This window comes from Elephantulus edwardii, unplaced genomic scaffold, assembly GCF_000299155.1.
Source record: "Elephantulus edwardii isolate Elephantulus edwardi_28Jun2011 unplaced genomic scaffold, EleEdw1.0 scaffold00315, whole genome shotgun sequence".
NCBI classification, from domain to species: domain Eukaryota; kingdom Metazoa; phylum Chordata; class Mammalia; order Macroscelidea; family Macroscelididae; genus Elephantulus; species Elephantulus edwardii.
In genome coordinates, this window is record NW_006400065.1 from 145,672 (window position 1) to 165,853 (window position 20,182).

General features: G+C 48.7%; 2 protein-coding genes across 2 annotated transcripts in view; both read left to right on the forward strand.

Moving 5' to 3' along the window:
* Positions 1 to 19,778, forward strand: part of CEACAM16 (carcinoembryonic antigen-related cell adhesion molecule 16) — a 48,468-nt gene extending 28,690 nt beyond the window's left edge. Inside the window, exons 6-7 of the mRNA XM_006901257.1 lie at positions 19,546 to 19,611; positions 19,723 to 19,778. Of these exons, the coding sequence (XP_006901319.1) occupies positions 19,546 to 19,611; positions 19,723 to 19,778 (122 nt within the window). The remainder of the gene's footprint in view (positions 1 to 19,545; positions 19,612 to 19,722) is intronic.
* A 177-nt stretch (positions 19,779 to 19,955) lies between these two features.
* The window catches only part of BCL3 (B-cell CLL/lymphoma 3), an 11,608-nt gene continuing 11,381 nt past the window's right edge, over positions 19,956 to 20,182 (forward strand). The window contains exon 1 of the mRNA XM_006901258.1: positions 19,956 to 20,084. Coding sequence (XP_006901320.1) covers positions 19,956 to 20,084 — 129 coding nt within the window. The remainder of the gene's footprint in view (positions 20,085 to 20,182) is intronic.

Sequence of the window (20,182 nt, forward strand, 5' to 3'; positions counted from 1 at the left end):
CTTATACCGCATACTCATAATTTTCAATAAAAAGACCATATGTCTGCCGGGGAAGGAGGGACAATCTCCTCCTGTACCAGTCAGATCTGATTTGACGGTACACTCACACAAAAATAATAAAATAAAAATTAAAAAAAAAAAGAAATGGGGGAAATGAAGTAGAAGGGAGGAACAGAAAGGCTTTGGGGCAGCTTGAGAAGACAAAATGAAGCGCCCAACCAAGATGTGCAAAGACCTGCCATCAAAAAACCAAAAGGTAGGGGAGCTCTGGTGGCCTAGTGGCAAGGAGCTGCAACTACAATCCCAGAGGTGCACGGTTCGAATCCACCAGATGCTCTGCCGGGGAAGGAGGGACAATCTCCTCCTGTGCCAGTCAGATCTGATTTGATGGTACACGCACACAAAAATAATAAAAATAAAATTAAAAAATCCCAAAAGGTAAAGATATGCTTGGCCTTTCTCAAGTGCAAAGAACTGAAGAAAAACGTCAAGCCTTGTGTTGCAATATTAAAGGATTCTATAGACAAAGTCCTGAGTCATGCAGGAAGCGTCAAAGGAGGGTGGAGGGAATCCACAGAGGCGCTGGGCCAGAAAGCACTGGTCGACCTGCACCCATTTTGGAGACTCCAGCCACTTACCTGATTTCTCTCCTAAGTTTCTTTGAACCATTGGGGACCCCTGGCAAAGAAGAGCCATCCTTGATCTGAGAGATGGCCTGCAGAGGAGTCACAAGTCAGAACATTGTAAAGAAGCCTTTTCAATAGACAGGTGGCCTGACAGTCGCTTCCTGAGGTCTCTGCTGCTCTGGGTACACAAAGCAGGGACAACCCTGGACTGCCCTCACCAGGCGGTACCCAGACAGAGAGCTCAGGGCTGGAGTGGGAGAGCCCAGGTGAGCACATGACCCAGCCTAGGGAGGGAAACCCAGGAGGGCTTCCTGGAGGAGAGGCTGTCTGTGCTGAGGCCTGATGTGTTTGTTGAACATTTCTTGTATGCCTTGTGTGAAGGAAGGAGTCCTGGTGGTGTAGAAGGTTAAGTGTTGAGCTGCTCACCGAAAGGTTGGCAGTTCAAACCCATTGGCTGTTCCTCCGGAGAAAGACGAGACATGAGAAAGACGAAGCAGTCTCCTCCCGTTAAGATGCTCAGTCTCAGAAACCCGATGGAGGGTGGCCAGGAGTTGCAACTGACTGGAAGGCAGTGGGTTTAGGTTTGTTTTGAAGGAACCTAAAGGTTTGAGGGTGTGTATGGGTTGAACCCATCCAGTTGCACCACAGGAGAAAGACTTGGCCATTGCTTCCTGTAAAGATTATGGATCACAGCCTTTCAAACCCTATGGGGGCAATTCTGCTTTGTCATGAGTAGTCTTCTCCGGAGAGCACCTAGCAAGTGTGCCTCAGTTAGAATCTCACGGGAGAAAGCATACGGATGAGACCCAAGGGAGACAGAAGCCCTGGTGCACAGTGGGTAGGACATCCAACTTCTAACTAAACGTTTGGAAGTTGGAACCTGCCAGCACTCTGCTTCTGCAAACATTTACACCAGGCACATCAAGGTCAATTGACATCATATACCTCAAAGTCAATGCTGTACATCCCACTGGGGTGAATAAAAACTGAGTGCTTAAAAGCTGGCAAGCAGCTGTTTAAAGTGCAGTAATTGATCTCCCCCCAGAGCAATAAGGGAAGAAAAGTAAAGACATAGAGAACCAGTTAGTCCAAAGGACTAATGAGCTATATCAACCTCAAGTTAAGGACACTGAGACCAGAAGAACTAGATGGTGCCCGGCCGCCACCATTGATCACTCCGAAAGTAATCACTAGGAGGGCCTGGGTAGGGTGGGGGAAATATGGAACAAAATGAAAAGAAATATTAATAAAGGACCAAGCTTACTGGTCCCATAGAAACTGGTGGGACCCACAAGACTGTGGCCCTCATTCACCCTTTGAACCTGGAACAAAACTCATCCCCAGTGGCTCAACTTCCAGCCAAACAATAGACAGGCCTATGAGGTGACCAAGAACTATCATACAAGTAAAGGTCAAAAAAGACAGGACTTGCCTAAGGATAAAGCCTTCAAGGCAGGAAGAAGTGGTCTAGAAAGAATAAGTGGAAAGAAAAAGACGAGGAGGAAGGAGGAAAGGGACAATGATATAGTAATTAAAGGGAGCTCTGGTGGCCTAGCGGTAGGGAGTTGCACTCTCAACCCAAAGGCAGTCAGTTTGAATCCACCAGCTGCTCTGTGGGAGAAAGATGGATAATCTCTTCCACTGTGATTTACAGCCTCTGAAACCCCGTTGGAAGGTCAGCGATGAGCCCGTTCCCACTGAGTACATAACAACCACCTTGTCATTCATGTTATAAAATTGGTCAGTTGTCCAACATGACTTGTAAGCTTGTACTTAGCTAAAGGAATTGGTAAATAAAGCACATAAACAAAATTGGCTCATTACCCTGAATATTTCTAAAACAAACAGTTTGGAGTGCAAAACCAATTTGCTTTGCCAGCTTTCACTCAAATCACAATTTTTTTTAAATTTTATTATTTTTTGTGTGTGTACATCACATCTGATCTGACTAGATTGCCCCTCCTTCTCCAGCAGAACATCTGGTGGATTTGAACCGCATACCTCTGGGATGACAGTGCAGCTTCTGGCCACTAGGCCACCAGAGCTCCCTTACAATTAAAAAAAAAAAAAAAGAGAGAGAGAAATAATAAGTAAAAGACAAAAACAGGAAGCCATTCCTAAAAAAAGAAAGAAAAGATTTGCAGCTTCTGAACTCCTATGGGACAGTTCTAGAGAGTTCTATGGGATCCTGTGTGGTGGAATCCTTGAGAGCACTGGGTTTTTTGTTTGTGAAAGAAGTGTCCTTGATCCTTGGTGGGGATTGTGTGTGGATAGGGAAGACACAGACCTGCCCTGGGAGACAGGGTGTGGGCAGAGGTAGGGAAGTGAGAGATAAGGCAGGAGTGAGGTGGGGCTGCAGCTGGACTTTCTTCCACAGACGCTGGGCTGAAGCAGCTTCCTCAGACTCCCTCCACGTGGGCAGGGAGAGCAGGCCAGGAGCCCAGAGGGCAGAGGGCAAGGCCCTGGGAAGGAGAGGCTGCAGTGAGAAGCAGGGGTGGGGTGCAGGTGGATGGGGAAACTGGGCCCCAGTCCCTCTCTCTTCTTGTTCAGCCTGGGGTGCCTCCTCGCTGCCCAGAGTCCTTTGCAACAACAAGTCCCTATTTATACAATTTGACAATCATGCTTCTTAGAATTGCAAGGGTGCATTCTTTGCTTTCTAAGACTCTGATCTGATTATTATTCTTGTTTTTCTTCCCCCGCCCCCATTGAGTTTGATTGTCACCGTTTTGTTGTTACGAGCCATCAAGTGGGAACTGACTGATGGCTGACCCTCCAGTGGGTTTTCAGAGGCTGTAAGTAGCACCAGAGGAGGTTGCCCATCTTTCTCCTGCAGCGCAGCTGGTGGATTTGAACCGTGGATTTTACCATTGGGTTGGCAGCGCAACTCCTTAGTCACTAGGCCCTCAGAGTTCCTTTTAAAACAATTGTTGTTGTTGTTATGTGCCGTTGAGTCATTTGCGACTCATAGCGACCCTATGTACAACTGGCCTAAACCGTGCTCTATCCTGTGCCAATCTCATTGCCTCTGACACACCCATCCCAATTACCCCAGTCACTGAGCCAATCCACCTCATAGAGGGTCTTCCCCTCCTGCACTGTCCCTCCACCCTCCCAAGCATGACGTCCCTCTCTAAGGACCTGTCTCTCCTTACAACAGGTCCAAAGTATGTCAGGCGAAGCCCCAGAATCCTTGCCTCCAAGGAGCAGCCAGGTTTAACCCTCTCTAGGATGAATCTGTTTGTTTTCTTGGCAGTCCATGGTACATTCAATACTCTTCTCCAGCACCACAGCTCAAAGGCATCAATTCTCCTTCTATCCTCCCTAGTCATTGTCCAACTCTCTGATGCATAACAAGCGATTGCAAAGATCATGGCCTGTATCAGGCGCACCTTAGTCCAGAGAGACACCGTTGCTCTTGAGTACTTTAGAGAGGTCCCTAACAGCAGACTTTCCCATCGCAATACGTTTTTTGATTTCCTAGCTACTGGTGCCAAGAGTGTTGACCGTGGAGCCTAGCAAACTGAAGCTGTGAACACTCAATCTCTTCGCCATCCATCCTGATGCTACCAATTGGTCCGGTGGTGAGAATTTTTAGTACCTGGAATAATGTCAGTTGAAGGTCCCTGAAAGAGAAGAAGACCCCCAACAAGATGAACTGACAAAAAGATGCAAGGATGTCAGCACAGGGCTGGGTTTTGTTCCATTGGACCTGGGTCGCTGTGATGTGGAGCAGATTTGATGACACCTCACGACAATGATAACTGCTGAGAGGACCCCAGGTTGATAGTCCCTAGGGCGCTGGTGGCCTGGGGATGGTGGCAGCACTTTGTGGCAATCACTCTGGGCCTGTCCTTCCCCAGTTACTACTAATTTGCTTAAAATTCTAAAAAAGCAGTCAACAAAATAAAAAGGGACAGAGAAGGAGTAGGGAGGGAATGGTTGCAAAAATCACTTTCTTCTTTTGGATTAATATTAAAAAGTTGGCTGACTCACCCCAAAAGAAACAACCCCAAGAAGTTTAATGTGTCATTTTTAGTTTCCTCTGCGTCTGGCCTTTCCAGGCCAAAACACCAGACTGAGGACCGACTTGAAATTCACATGCCGACCCTATGGGGCGCTTCTCTTCCTGTGATACAAGTTGTTTCTCCCTGTTTTCCAGGCACCAGCACTTCTCTGACACCAGTGTTTCTAATCATGTCCCTTTTGTTGTTGTTATGTGCAATCATGTCCCCTGTGACTCATTGTCACTGTGTACAATAGCTCTGAACCTTGCCATAGCCAATCTCATCATCTCCAACAGACCTATTCCCATTTCTCCAGTCACTGTCTCAATCTATCTCATCCAGGCTTTTCCTCTCCTGTGCTGTCTCTCCACCCTTCCAAGCATGATGTCCCTCTCCAAGGACTGGTCCCTCATGGCCATGTGCCCAAAGTATGTGAGATGGAGCTTCAAAACTCTTGCCTCCAGGAAGCAGCCTGGTTTCACCCTCTCCAGGACAGACCTATTTCTGGCAGACCACAGTATGTTCAACACTCTTCTCCAGCACCACAACTCAAAGGCATCGATCCTTCTTCTATCATCCTTAGTTATTGCCCAGCTTGTGGATTCATAGTAAATAACTGTGAAGACCATGGCCTAGTCAGGCACACCTTAGTCTCCAGATGGACATCGTTGCCCTTCAGTACTCAAGAGAGGTCCCTGACAGCAGATTTTCCCAACGCAATTCGTCTTTTGAGTTCCCGACTGCTAGTGCAGAAGGTGTCGATTGTGAAACCGAGCAAACTGAGAAATCAACAATCTCAATCTCTTCTCCATCCATTGTGAAGCTGACAGTTGATCCAGTGGTGAGAATCTTTGTTTTCTTGATGTTGAGCTTCCATCCTTCAATCCTTGACCTTTTGCAGAATGTCTCAGGTTCTCCTCGGTTTCAGCAAACAAGGTTGTATCACCTACATAACAAACATTGAGGATGACTTGATATTTTGGTCTTCTGTGATGGCATAATCCATAGGATGTCATGTTGCTACCTTAAAGACCAAGTCTCTCTGGCAGTTCAAATACATTAGTGGCTTCCAGAGAGAGCTCTGGTGGCCTAGTGGTAAGAAATTGCATTGCCACCCCAAAGGCACTTGGCTCAAATCTACCAGTTGCTCCATGGGAGCAAGAGGGGCAGTTTCCTCCGTGCAATTTACAGCCTCTAAAACCCACTGAACTTCAACAAGATAAACAACCCAGTTGCAAAATGGGCACAGGATATGTACAGACACTTCACCAAAGAAGACATTCAGATGGCTAACAAGCACATGAAGAAATGTTCAAAATCCCTAGCTCTAAGAGAGATGCAAATCAAAACAACTATGAAATATCATCTCACCCCAGTCAGAATAGCAAAATTTAACAATTTAACAGAACAGCAAGCAACAAATGCTGGTAAGGTTGTGGAGAAACTGGAACCCTTATTCACTGTTGGTGGGAGTGTAAAATGGTGCAACCACTGTGGAAGGCGGTATGGCACTTTCTCAAAAAGTTGCAAATAGAAATACCATTTGACCCAGCAATTCCACTACTGGGAATATATCTTAAAGAAATCAGAACTGCCACCCAAACAGATACATGCACACCCATATTTATTGCTGTGTTGTTCACAATAGCAAAGAGATGGAAGCAACCCAAGTTCCCAATAATAAATGAATGGATAGAGAAGCGGTGGTATATTCACACAATGAAATATTATGCAGCACTAAAAAACAAGGAACTCATGAAATATTATACAAAATGGATGATCCTGGAAGACATTATTCTGAGTAAAATATCTCAGTCGCAAAAGGACAAACACTGCATCATGCCACTGTTATAAAACAGGAATGACATTGGGGTTGGAGGAAAACTAAGAAAAGAGGGGATAAATAATAAACACTGCATTTAAATAGATGAGGAAAAGAACTGTCTAAAAGAAAGAAATAATCAGGTATTCTTTGCATGACAACAGACCAGAATAAGAGCTGCATAGCAAAAAAAAAAAAAAAAGAGCTGCATAGCAAAGTGGACTGGGTGGTCCTGGGGTGCAGAAGGAGGAAACTGTGAAACAATGAAAGATTTTTTTTAAAGAGAAAAGCAAACTGGGGGTTAGGGAGAAAAATGTGCAACACTGAATGAATGGAAATCCAAGTTTTCTGTAAACTTTTGTTAAAATATCAATTAAAAAATAAAAACCCACTGGAGGGTCAACTGTGAGTCAGTTCAACAGCACACAACAACAACAGGGGCTCCATGGAAAAAGATGTCAGTCTTTTCTCCTGCGATTTGCTGCCTGGGGAGCCCAGCGGCGGGTCAGCAGGGAGCGATGGGCACATCAGCTGAAATGACGTTTGAGTCTTGTGATGTTTTTGCTTTGTAAGGAGCTGAACATAAAATTTCAAAAGGCAGGCCAGGAGGACAAAATGAAGTATTGCAATGAAATGTGCAAGGAGCTTGAGTCAGAAAATCAAAAGGGCCGAACTCGCTCAGCATTTCTTAAGCTGAAGGAACTGAAGAACAAATTCAAACCTTTATTTGCAATACTTAAAGATGCTTTTGGAAGAATATTAAATGACCAGAAAGTATGAAAAGAAGATGGAAAGAGTATACAAAGTCATTGTTCCAAAAGGATTGGCAGACACAGAAGAATTTTATGAAACAACATATGAACAAGAAGAGCCTGTGGTGGTGAAGGAGGAAGTTCAAGCTGCTCATTGGCAAAAAACAAGGCTCCAGGAACTGACGGTATACCAACTGACATATTTCAACTATCAGATGCTGCCCTAGATGTGCTCACCTAGTTGTGACAAGAAATCTGGAGGACAACCACTAGGCCAACTGACTGGAAGAGATCTATGATCTATATTGTTCCCATTCCAAAGAAAGGTGATCTAACAGAGTGTGGAAATTACTGAACAATATCATTAATATCACAAGCAAGCAAGATTCCGCTGAAGATTATAAAAAAAATGACTGGAATAGCACATCAACAGAGAACTGCCAGAAGTGCAGGCTGGATTTAGAAGAGGCTGTGGCACTAGGGATATTATAGCTAATGTCAGATGGATCTTGGCTGATACCAGGAAGTACCAGAGGAAAAGCGTTTGATGGTATGGATCACAACAAACTGTGGCTAACTCTGAGAAGAATGGGAATCCCAGAACACTTGATTGTGCTAATCCAAAACCAATACTTGGACCAGGAGGCAGTCATCAGAACAGAGCAAGGAAACAATGCATGGTTCAAAATTAGAAAGTGTGTATGCCAGAGATGTGTCCTATTTCCATACCTTTTTAACCTATATGCAGAACAGATTATCTGGGAGGCTGGGCTCTATGAGGAGAAATGTGACATCAGGCCTGGAGGAAGATTTATGAACAATCTCCGTTAAATGACACAACCCTGCTTGTTGAAACTGAGGAGGACCTGAAGCGCTTGCTGCAGAAGGTCAAGAACTGCAGCCTTCAATACGGATTGAAGCTTGATATCAAGAAAACAAAGATTCTCAACACTGGGCCAATTGGCAGCATCATGATGGAAAAGAGATTGAAATTGAAAACAGCTTTAGATTGCTTGGCTCCACAATCAATACTCTTGGCACCAGCAGCCAGGAAATTAGAAGACGCTGGGAGAATCGGCTGTTAAGAGACTTCTCCAAAGTACTGAAGAGCCATGATGTCAGTCTGGAAACTAAGGTGCGCCTGAAACAAGCCATGGTCTTTGCAATCACTTGCTATACATCAGAGAGCTGAACAATGACTAGGGATGATAGAAGAAGAATTGATGCCTTTCAGCTGTGGTGTTGGAGAAGAGTATTGAATATACCATGGACTGCTAAGAGAATAAACAGGTTCGTGTTGGAGAGGGTGAAGCCAGGCTGCTCCTTGGAGGCAAGGATTCTGAAGCTTCGTCTGACATACTTTGGACATGTTACAAGGGGAGACCAGTCCTTGGAGAGGGACATCATGCTTGGGAGGGTGGAGGGACAGTACAGACGAGAAAGACCCGTGATGAGATGGCTTGATTCAGTGACTGGGGTAATGGGGATAGGTGTGTTGGAGACAATAAGATTGGCACAGGACAGAGCAGGGTTTAGGGTTGTTGTACATACAGTCGCTATGAGTTGCAGGCGACTAGACGACTCATAACAACAACAGAATTAGAAGATTTATGTCCACTTGCTTCTGGGGTCTCCAGTGCACACAGTCAAGTTCTTTTCTAATAACGAAGTGGATAAATGACAGGAGAGGGGAAACCCGCTGGCATCTAGTCCATTCCAGCTCATCACGACCCTTCATGAAATTTCCGAGGCTGCGTATCTTTTTTTCTTGTTGTGTACCGTTGAAGCAGATTGACTAGCACAGGAGGAGGTTGTCCCTCCTTCTCCAGCGGAGCATCTGGTGGATTCGAACCTTGCACCTTCAGGATTACAGCTTCTTGCCACTAGGCCACCTGAGCTCCTTGAGGCTGTGTATCTTTATGGGAGGAGATGACCTCATCTTTCTCCCATGGAGGATTTCAACTGCCAACCTTTGGATTCACAGCTCAACACTTAATCCACCACACCACCAGGACTCTGTGTGCTCATTCTTGAGCTAATTTATGGAGGAGTCACGGCTTGCTTCTCAAGAAACTCCTGAGCTGATAGAAGAGCAAGAACTTAATACAGTTGCTCCAGGAAGTCCTCCTGATGGGGGAATATGCCCCGCCTCAGGGATCTCCCAGCCTCCTACCTAGGGAGCGCTGGTGGCCTGGTGGGTAAGGAGTTGTGCTGTCAACCCAAAGGCAGGTAGTTCGAATCTACCAGCAGCTCTGAGAAAGAAAGATGGGTAATCTCCTCTCTAATGATTTACAACCTCTGAAAGCCTGTTGGAGGGTCAACTATGAGGTGGTTCAATTGGACAGCAATGAGTTTGAGACCTTGAGTCTGACTGAGGGAGTGGATCTTAGCCCCTCTTTTCACCACCTTTTAAAAGACTTATTTCCATTAAGTCAATATTGACACATAGCACTCCTATAAGAGTAGACTGCTCCATTGGGTTGGGTTTCCAAGGCTGTAACTCTTAATGAGAGCAGAATGTCATTTCCTTCTGTCTTGAACAATGGTTGATTCAAACCTCTGACCTTTTGATGTATAGCCCAATACTTGGCCCACTTTGTCTCCAGGGCTCCCCCGACTTGGAGTGGTCTTTCTTGCACATTCCCCCCACCCATTCATTGCTACGTGAATGTATAGGACCCTCTCACTTCTTTTCCTGAAAATCCTAGAATAGGGAATTTCTACAAGAGGACAGAGAGATCTGATGTTGTACTTTTCCTATGTTGTTGCTAACAGAAAAGTCAGCAGTTCGAATCCACCAGCTTCCCCCAGGGAGAGAGCTGAGGATGTCACCTCCTGTTACGATTTACAGCCTGGGAAATGTGCAGCATGGCGGGTCCCTAGGATGAGTCTAGATTGACTCAACAGCCGTGAGTCGGTGGCGGGTACAGGAGGAGAGCATGATTTTCCAGCCCTGGGACTTCCCTCTAGCTGTCAGCCACACACACACACCCTGCAAAGAAACTCACCTAAAACCTTGACCCAGGCAGCCTTGATACACCTGACTGAGTGCCCCGTCGTGCCAAGCTCCAAGGGGGCTTTCCACACATGCCCTCACCTGGGAAAGGCTGTCCCCACCTCCCAGACTAGGCCCAGAGGACAAGGCACTCCCTCGGTGGCGCTGGGGCCATGCAGCCAGCAGGGGCAGGGCCGACGAAATGAGTGGGCTCGGGCTTGGCTCCCTTCAGATGAGAATGGAGCTGAACTTGAACTTCCACGCCAGGTGGCTGGGGCTCCCTCAGGCTCTCTGCAGACCTGGATGGAGCCAAAACCTGCATGCCAGCTGACTCACCACATGTTCCCAGCCATTGTCACCACTCTGATCCTCATTAGTCCCATGACTCAGAGGGGGAAACTGAGGCTCAGCGAGCCCAGGCGCTCCTCCAAAGCCACCCAGCCCAGCCCGGACTCTGGCTCAGCCTGTCTGACTCCGCTGTTTCACAGGTTTTTAGGTGGAGTTAGGCGCACAAAAGGCTTATGGGAGTGACATCTAAGACAGGAAATGGAAGAAGGCAGGGAGGCAGGGGGAGCCCCCAGATCAAAGACCACCTGGAGGGGGCAGAAACATGCAGACCCTCAAATCTTGGCTGAGGTCATTCTCGGACTCAGAATTTGAGTGAGCCTTGGAGGCCACGAAGTCCCTTCTTAAAGAGAGATCTGAGTGCAGCTCCGTGGTAGCCGCTCCCAGGCCTGTATTAATAATAACCCTCTTACAAAGATTATCTGCCATTCAGGGAGAAGTCCCTGGTGCCAGGCCTGCCTGCACCAGCATGTGTTCACTCAGTTTGGCCCTCGCCACAATCCGGAGAAGCAAGCACTGGTTTTGCCTCCGTGTTCTGGGAGGAAAGTAAGAGTTCAGAGAGGGTAAGTCACTGGCTCTGGGCCACACAGCCCGCAGATGGCTGAGCCGAGATGCGAACTCAGACCTTAAAGGGTGAGTTTCATTTACAGATGAGAACACCGAGGCCCAGGTTTGCCCAGCCTCACTGCCTACAGTCATATCCCTGGCACCCATCCACTCTCTGCCTGGTCTTCCCAGATGCCCCCGGGGGCAGAAGCTGGTCTCCCTTCCCCTGAGTCACCCCTGACGGATGGAAGCCCTGAGAGGGAGGGGTTGGGGAGGGTGTTCAGGAGCTCTGAGAATGTTGCAATCTTTCTGACTCAGCGGGGCCATGCGTGCAGACCCAGCTAGAGGGAGAAAGGGGAAGATTAAGACTTGGCTCAGGTCCCGGAAGGGCTAGTCCTACTTGGTGCCTGGGGAGCCTGCAACTGCCAAGGCCCCAGGGCAGAGAGGAACCAGGAGGTGCGTGTGGGCCCAACTCCAGGAAGCTGGCCTGCTTTCACCCCAAGGGGGGCAGGGAAAGGTAGGAACAGCGGGGGCAGTGGGCACACTGGGTGATGTCTAGCCTGGGCCCAGAGAAGAGACTGTGTATCTGAGGCAAGGCTTCCTTCTTTGGTTCCAGGGGTCCGTTTCCCCGCTGCCTACAGAATTTACTTGCTTGCCCAGAGCCTCTCTGGATCTCAAGTCTAACTGGATTCCTTCCTGCTGCAAAGCCACACCCACTGTCCCCCTGCCCTGCCTGTGGCTGGGAGTGGCACAGGAGCCCTGCAGAAAGAGCAGTGGTCACTTCAATCCCTGCAGGTGCCCCGGGCATGCACTTGATTTAGCCTCTTTGGCCTCGACTTCCCCACCTAATCTACTCCGTTCCCTGGAGGAAACAAAACAACTGCTGCTGTGTTGATGCCTCCTCACTCCACTGTGATCCTGAAGACGGTTTTGTTTTTACATTTAAAAATATGTACTCTTTCACTTAAAAGAACAATACCAAACACATTACATGTTAAAATAAACAGCCTTTTTTAAAAAGTAGTTAATAATTTCCCAGGTTAATAAAGAGTAAAATAGAAACAAGGAAGAGTGCTGTTGCTTCATACTTTGGTAAATCTCCGGAGGCCTAGTCCATGGGGAGCAGCTGATCCAGAACCGGACCCTCGCTCGTAATTCTAATCCACCTCTTAATGTGATTTGCAGCCTCTGAAAAGCTGCTGGAGGGTCGGCTATGAGTCGATTCTGACTTGACGGCAGTGAATTTGAGTTTGAGGTGGATTTTTATTTGTTCTATCTTGTTTTTTCTTTAAGATGGGTGCCTTCTCCTGGGGCTGATTTTTTTCAGTGGATTACCAGGCCTTTCTTCTGAGACACCTCTTGGTGGCTTCAAACCCTCAACCTTTTATTGAGCATTCAAGCTGGGAGGGATGGCCTGGGATCTGTGGTCCACCCCTCGTAGGCCAGTGGGTTGGAACTATAGGACTGGGGTCACAGATGCCTGGCTGTTTGACTCTGTATAACAGTTTGACTTCTCTGTGCCTCAACTGCTCCTTCTGCAAATGGGGATTTTAGGGAACTTTAGGTGAACTAATGCTCAAGAGATTGAAAGGCTCCATCCATTCCTTGCTCACTCTACCCCAGACCAGGGCGCCCATCTGTCTCACATCTAAGTGAGAAAGGGAGACAAGGAGACTGATGTGACAGAGGAGGTGGTGTGGAGACAAGAACAGACATCATTCACTCATTCCACAAAATTCTAACTTAACATGCCCAGCAACTCTGTTCTCCCCAACAACTAAAGGCACAACAGAGGAACAGAGATAGGAAGTCACTGGCCCGAGGTCACACAGCACATGGCAGAACCAAGAATAAAACCAACCTCTTGCTACTGAATCAGTCCTAAAAAATGTTGTTGATGTTGATGGCCGTCGAGTCAAGCATGACTCATAGCAACCCTACGAAGAAGACCTGAAGACCTGAAGCCTTTCTATAGATCATGGTTTCTCAAAGTTTATAGTTTTCAAGGATATCAACAGAGAACTGCCAGAAACTCAAAACCAGTTCAGAAGAGGAAATGAAATGAGGGATATCATTGCTGATATCAGATGGGTCTTGCTGAAAGCAGAGATTATCAGAAAGATATTTAACTGCATTTTATTGTCCATGCAAAGGCACTTGACTGCGTGGATTATAAGAAATTATGGATAACACTGTTAAGAATGGAAGTCTCATAATGCCACACTGTGTTCATGCAGAACTCATACACAGGCCAAGATGCTGTCGCTCAAATAGAAGAAGGGGATGACTGTGTGGTCTAAAATCAGGAAAGATGTGCATTAGGATGGTGTCAGTTTTCTGAAGCCGTAAATCTTCATGGGGAAAGGCCCATCTTGCTTCTGAGGATATCGTTGTAGTGTACCACGGAGTCAGGTCTGACCCACAGCTGCCCCTTCAGTGGGTTTTCAGAGGCGATCAATCACATGGGAAGAGACTGCCCATCTTTCTCCTGTGGAGTAGCTGGTGGATTTGAACTGTGAGCCTTTGAATTGGGAGCGTTAACTCCTTACCTCTAAACCACCAGAGCTGGTAACAGCGAGTGGATTCAAATCACTGCTTTTAGTTTCACAGTCGGACATGTAACGTGTGAGTGTAGAACTCCTTAGCAGTCTCCTTAGCAGTCTCCTAAGCGCAGTGGATCGTGCATCAGGCAGCTAAGCAAAAGGTCTGCAGTTTGAATCCAGGAGAAAGCCCAGAACCAGTTGTCAAGTACACATTTTTATGTATGTGTGTATACATATTGCATACATATGTGTATGTATGTATGTTGTTGTTGTTGTGTGCCGTAGAGTCAGAACCACCATAGCTTACCCTCTTGTCGGGTTTTCAGGGGCAATTAATCGCACGGGAGGAGATTACTCATCCTTCTCCTGTGGAGCAGCTGGTGGCCTCGAACAGCATGCCCGCAGGATTGCAAAGCAGCTTCTTGCCACTAGGCCACCAGAGCTTCCCTTATGTATGTAGATGTAGATATGCATCAGAGAGCTAGACAATGACCAAGGAGGCTAGAAGGAGAATTGATGCCTTTGAGCTGTGGTGCTGGAGAAGAGTATTGAGGGTACCATGGACTGCCAAGAAAACAGATTCATCCTGGAGAGGGTTTAAACCGGGCTGCTCCTTGGAGGGAAGGATTCTGGGGCTCCGTCTGACATACTTTGGACATGTTGTAAGGAGGCACTAGTCCTTGGAGAGGAACGTCATGCTTGGGAGGGTGGAGGGACAGTGCAGGAGAGGAAGGCCCTCTATGAGGTGGATTGATTCAGCGACTGGGGAAATCAGAATGGGTATATCAGAGACAGTGCGATTGGCGCAGGACAGAGCGGAGTTTAGGGCTGTTGTACATAGGGTCGCTATGAGTCGCAAGTGACTCGACGGCACATAACAACAACAACAACAATATATGTAGAGCTATATGTAGACGTGTGTATGTGTATACATAGGTAGGTATGCATGTATACATATATGCATATGTATATGTATTGTTGTTGTGTGTACCATTGAGTCTGAACTGACCCATAGTTGACCCTCTGGCAGGTTTTTAGAGGCAGTTAATTACGGGAGGATATTGTCCATCATTCTCCAGTGGAGCAACTGGTAGCTTTGAACCTCATACCTTTGGGATCTCAGTGTGGCCTCTTACCACGAGGCTACAAGAGCTCCTTAAGTATATGTATATGTATAATTTTATGTATACATATATGTGCATGGCAACCCAAAGATTCAAATCCAGAAGCTGCTCTGTGGGTGAAAGATGGGTAATCACCTCTCGTGTAATTTACAGCCTCTCAAAGCCCACTGGAGGGTCAGCTATGTGTAGGTTCTGACTTGACTGTACACAACAATTATATATATTTGTTGTCATCATTATGTGCCTTTGAATTGGAACTGACTCATAGGTCACACACACACACACACACACACACACACACACACACGGGGCTTTGGTGGCTTGCTGGTAAGGAGTTGCACTGCCAACCCAAAAGCAGACGGATCAAGTCCACCAGTGACTCCACGGGAGAAAGATGAGCACTGCCCTCCTGTGTAATCTCCCACCTCTGAGAATCCCCTGGAGGGCCAGCTGTGAGTAGGTTCCAACTTGAAAGTACGTAGCAACAACATATATACAAGGAGTCTTGAATGTACCATGGACCACCAAGAAAACAAACAGGTCTGGCTTAGAGAGGGTGAAACCAACTTTCTCCTTAGAAGTTGGGATTTTTTTCTTTTTCTTTTTTTTCTTCTCCCCATCCCCACCTCAAGGCTAGGATTTTGAAGCACCATCTCACATACTTCAGGCACGTAGCCAAGGAAAAACTGGTCCTTGAAGAAGGACATCATGGTTGGAAGGATGGATAAAAGGACCGCGCAGGAGAGGAAGACCCTGGATGAGATGGATTGATACAGTGACTGGGGCCATGAGACTAGGTGTGTCAGATTGGTTCAGGCCAGGGCAGGCTTCAGAGCTGGTGTACATAGGGTCTCTCTGGGTCACAGTCACATAACAACAAGATAGATAGATAGATAGATAGATAGATAGATAGATAGATAGATAAGATAGATAATAGACAGAAACAGATAGTTACATATATAGTTATATTGTTGAGATATATATCAGCATGAAGGAGTCCTGATGAGTACAGTGTATGTTACACTGTCAACCAAAAGGTCAGTGGTTCAAATCTATCTTCTGGAGAATGATGGGCCATCTGCTCCTGGTAAGATTTACAGCCTTGAACAACAACTAAAATGAAATAAAGTGTCTCTCTCTCTCTCTCTCTCACACACACACACACACACACACACACACACACACAAAAGATTTACAACCTTGGAAATCCAATGGCAGGCAGCTGGAATCGACCCCATGACAGTGGGTTTAGGACAGAGTAAAATTGCCTCATAGAGATTCAAAGACAAGAAGGCTTGTTTCTTCTCTTTTTTGAAGGTGAAATAGTAATGATAGATTTATTAGAAAGTCACATCTCCAAAGGGGCAGACCTCCGTACATGAAAGGAAATATGGAGGGGAAGCTATGAAATCTTTCTAGAAGCAGAAGGCTCCACCTTTCTTCCAACAGGCAGCTAGTAGGTTCGAACTGCTGACCTTTAAGTTAGTGGTCATGTGCTTAACCTTCGTGCCACCAAGACTCCTGGGAAGTGGCTGAACCAGGGATCAACTCCAGGTCTGTCCATCTAAGAGGGGGCTGTTCCTTGGAAAGGGGCATCGTGCTTGGAACGGTGGAGGGTCAGCCCCTCAACCAGCTGGAATGACACAGGGATTGCAGCAATAGGTTCTACTGTGGCAGAGATGATGAGACGGCACAGGACAGGACCGGGTTCAGATCTGTTTTTCATAGGTGGCTATGAGTTGTACTTGACGGCACTTAACAACAGCAACATCTAGCTTGACGAACCCTGACTTCCCCGATGCAGTGGGTCCTGTCGCTGAAAGCTTGTCTCAGTTGACAACCACCTCAACAGCGATCTGAGCACTTTCTACACATCAGGCCCCCAGAACCAATGCCGGCATTCTCAATTCGATCCATTTCACAGAGGAGGCCCTGAAGCTCCGTGTGCCCGGAAGTCACAGAGCCAGGAGTGCAGGACTTGTACCAGTGGTCAGCATGAAGCAAAGCAGGACAGGGTCCATTTATTGAACAGGATAGAAACGGAAAGGACTTAGAAGGAGAAACTGAGGCCTAGTGAACTAGAAAGGCCCAGGCCCATGGCCTTCTAAACAAACAAGCATCAGAGCCAAGCCCACCGCCACTGATGCCATTCCAACTCGAGGGGTCTCTGGAGAGACAGCCTCCTTTTCCCCACAGAGCACAGAGTGGTGGATTTCAATCTCTCAGTCAGCAATCCAACACACAACGTGCGAGGCAGGACTTGATTACGCACTTAGCACTTGGGACAGGTAAAAATCTTGGCCTTTTCTCCCAAAGGGATGCCTGTGGGAGGGCGAGTGGTTAGACTCCAGCAGGACTGGGAAGTTTCCGGGACTCACGCAGGGGCTGCCCCAGCAAGAGGAGGAGGTGGAGGTTCCAGGGGCACAGGGACTGAGGGGGGGGAAGCAAGGGGCTGGCCGCCCAGGCTCCGCATCCTCCATTCCCGACACTGGAGGGAGGCGGCTGTGGGAGCTGGGACTTTCCTGAGCACCAGAAGATTCTGGGAAATTAGAGACAGCTGCAGGGCGGGGCTGGCTCCCCGGCTCCCTTCCCTTCCCTGCCCCTGCTCCCTTCTCTGGGGCACACCTCTCTGCTCTCCAAAGGAGGCCCTCTTCAAACTGCTCCTCTTCTCTCAGACAGAGTGACCTCCACCCTCAGCTCTTCTCCCTCCAAACCTACCTCCGCCCTCAGACCCCTTTTCTCCCTCATTTCTCTCCTCCCACCTTCACTTAGTCTTCTCAGTCTCCCCAAATGCCTTCCACACTTGCTCAGACTCTCACCTGCCCCCTCAAACCTTCCCCTCTTCCTTCATGCCCCTCCCTCTCCCTGAAAGCCTGTCCCCTCCCTACCTGTCCCTCTCCCTCAGACCCTTACCTCTCCTAGGCCCTGACCTCCTCCCTCATACTCTCACCTCTCCCCTTGGATCATTACCTCCTCCCTCATACTCTCACCTCTCCCCTTGGACCATTACCTCCTCCCTCATACTCTCACCTCTCCCCTTGGACCGTTACCTCCTCCCTCATACTCTCACCTCTTCCCTTGGACCATTACCTCCTCCTTCATACTCTCACCTCTTCCCTTAGACCATTACCTCCTCCTTCAGACCCTTACCTCTCCTAAGCCCTGACCTCTTCCCCCAGATTCTCCCCTCTCCCTGGAAGCCTGTCCCCTCCCTTAAACCTTCATCTCCCCCTTCAGACGCTAATCTCTTCCCTCAGATTCTCAGCTTTTCCTCAAACCTTCACCTCTTCCTTTAGACCCTCACCTCCCCTGATCTCCTCTCTCAGACTTTCACCTCTTCCTTTAGGCTCTTCCTTCCTCCCTCAGATCCTCTCGGTACCCAGAGAGAGGGCCCGACCCCTCCCCTAGGCCATGCTCTCTCTCAGACCTTCACCTCTTCCTTTAGGCTCTAACCTCTTCCCTTGGATCCTCACCTCTTCCTCAAACCCTCACTTCCTCCCTCAGACTGTCACCTCCTCCCTCAAACCCTCTCTCTCAGACCATCCACTTCTTTCTCAAACCCTTTTTCCCCTCACCCCTACTTCCTCCTCTGCCTCTGAAGCAGCCCCTCTAAATGTCCCCTCTGGCACACTCCTTCCCACATCTGCGGAGCCCAGATCTTTGCGCCACTTGCCCGGCTCTGGTGTCCTCCCAGCTCTCCCTTTTAGTCACCACTGTCACAGGCTCTGAGCCTCAGCTTTCCTTTCTGTACTCCACACGACATCTTTCCCCTGGGTTTGAGAGTTCTCTAAGGAGGAGACCAGGTGGACGGGATTTCCCTAGCTGTAGCCCCCGCCCCCCAAATATAAGGGTTGACTTTAGCCCCATTTTCCAGAAGATGAAACTGAATCTCAAGAGTGGGGGTAATAAATACCTATCTTCTCTGAAAAAAAAAAAAAAAAGAGTGGGGGTGACCTGTCTGAGATCCTCTCTCTCTCAGCAAGAGGGACTTAGATACGCAGAGATATGTCAGAAGACCAGAGACAGATGGACAGAGGGAAAGGGGGGGGCGGAGGTATCCCGCTGTGTCTCTCCTCAAATCTGTCCTGGGTTGCTATCTCTCCCGCTGGGAGACATTTGCTTCCAAAAGACCTTGGAGTCACTGTCCCCTCTTATTTCCTCTGAGAAAAACATGGGGGTGGGATTTGAACCCACATCTGTGGAGGAAGAAGGCCTGCAGTGAGGCAGTGAGCAAAGACCCAGGTGGGTGCGGCCTGTCCCTGCCCACGGCTGCGCCTGATGCCGGGTTAACCATCCACTCAGGAGGGGCCCATCCGGGCCAAAGTCCCTCCCCGTCCAGGGACGGGGCGCACACCCACGTCCAGGGTCCTAGAGACGCTTCCGGGGAGACAGACAAGATCCGGTAGAGATGTCAGAAGGAGGTGTCACGGGGACATGGCCGACCAAGAAACCATTAGGCGGGATCGGAGCAGAGAGATCAGAGACAAAGGGGCAGATTGAAGCATAGCGGAGATAGAGGGGCATAGAGATCCCCACACGCTCTCCGGGCACATCTGGAGTGCAGCCCCCCACACCCTTTGTCCCCCTGGAACCACAAGCCTTTCGCCTCCGCCTCCAGGGCCCGGGTGACCGGGACTCAACCCCAGCGTCGGCTCCGCCCCCAGGGAAATCCGGGAAAGCCCCAAGCTGCAAAGCCCCTCCCCGGGGCGGGGAGAGGGGAGGGAAGGGGGGGCCACATAAAGGGGGGGATAGGGAAGAGGCTGCCTCTGTCCCCTCCTTCCCCATCAGCTCCAGCCGGTCTGAGTCAGGCCCCCAACCCGCGGGTCCTGTTCCCCGCGCGCCAGCCCCTCCCGGGTAGGAGGGGAAAGTTGGGGTGCGGGGAGGAGAGATAGGTCTTGGTCGCTTGCTTATGGGTGAGTCTCTATAGGTGTTGCCATCTCTCAGGCGTCTCTCCACATTTCTTAGCAACCTCCATGTCTCTGTACACCCAGGACTCCCGGAGCACCCACCCCGTGCCCTAGGTGCAGGGACCCCTCAGCGAGGCACATACTTAAGTGTTTTTCTGTGCACCACCAGCCCCGCTCCCCAGTCAAGGAGGGTGAAGCGCTTAATGCAGGGCGACCGAGGGAGGGTTCGGGTTGCCTGCCGAACGCCAGCCCCCATTCTGGGTGCGCCTTTTCACTCCCACAAAGGAGGGCATGACAGAGAGAGGGAAGTGCTCGGTCAAGGTCACCCGGGGAAGAAGCGGGAGTCGGGACTTGAACCTGCGTCCTGGAACCGCTTTCCCAGAAGAGACAGAGGTGGCGACGGAGTCGCACAAGCAGCCAGTAAGAGACAGCGAGAGGCCGAGAGAGTAGCAGACTGAAATTCACAGACACCTCGCCAGGCAGATTTGGGGACCTGCCCACCCCGCCCGGCCCCTGAC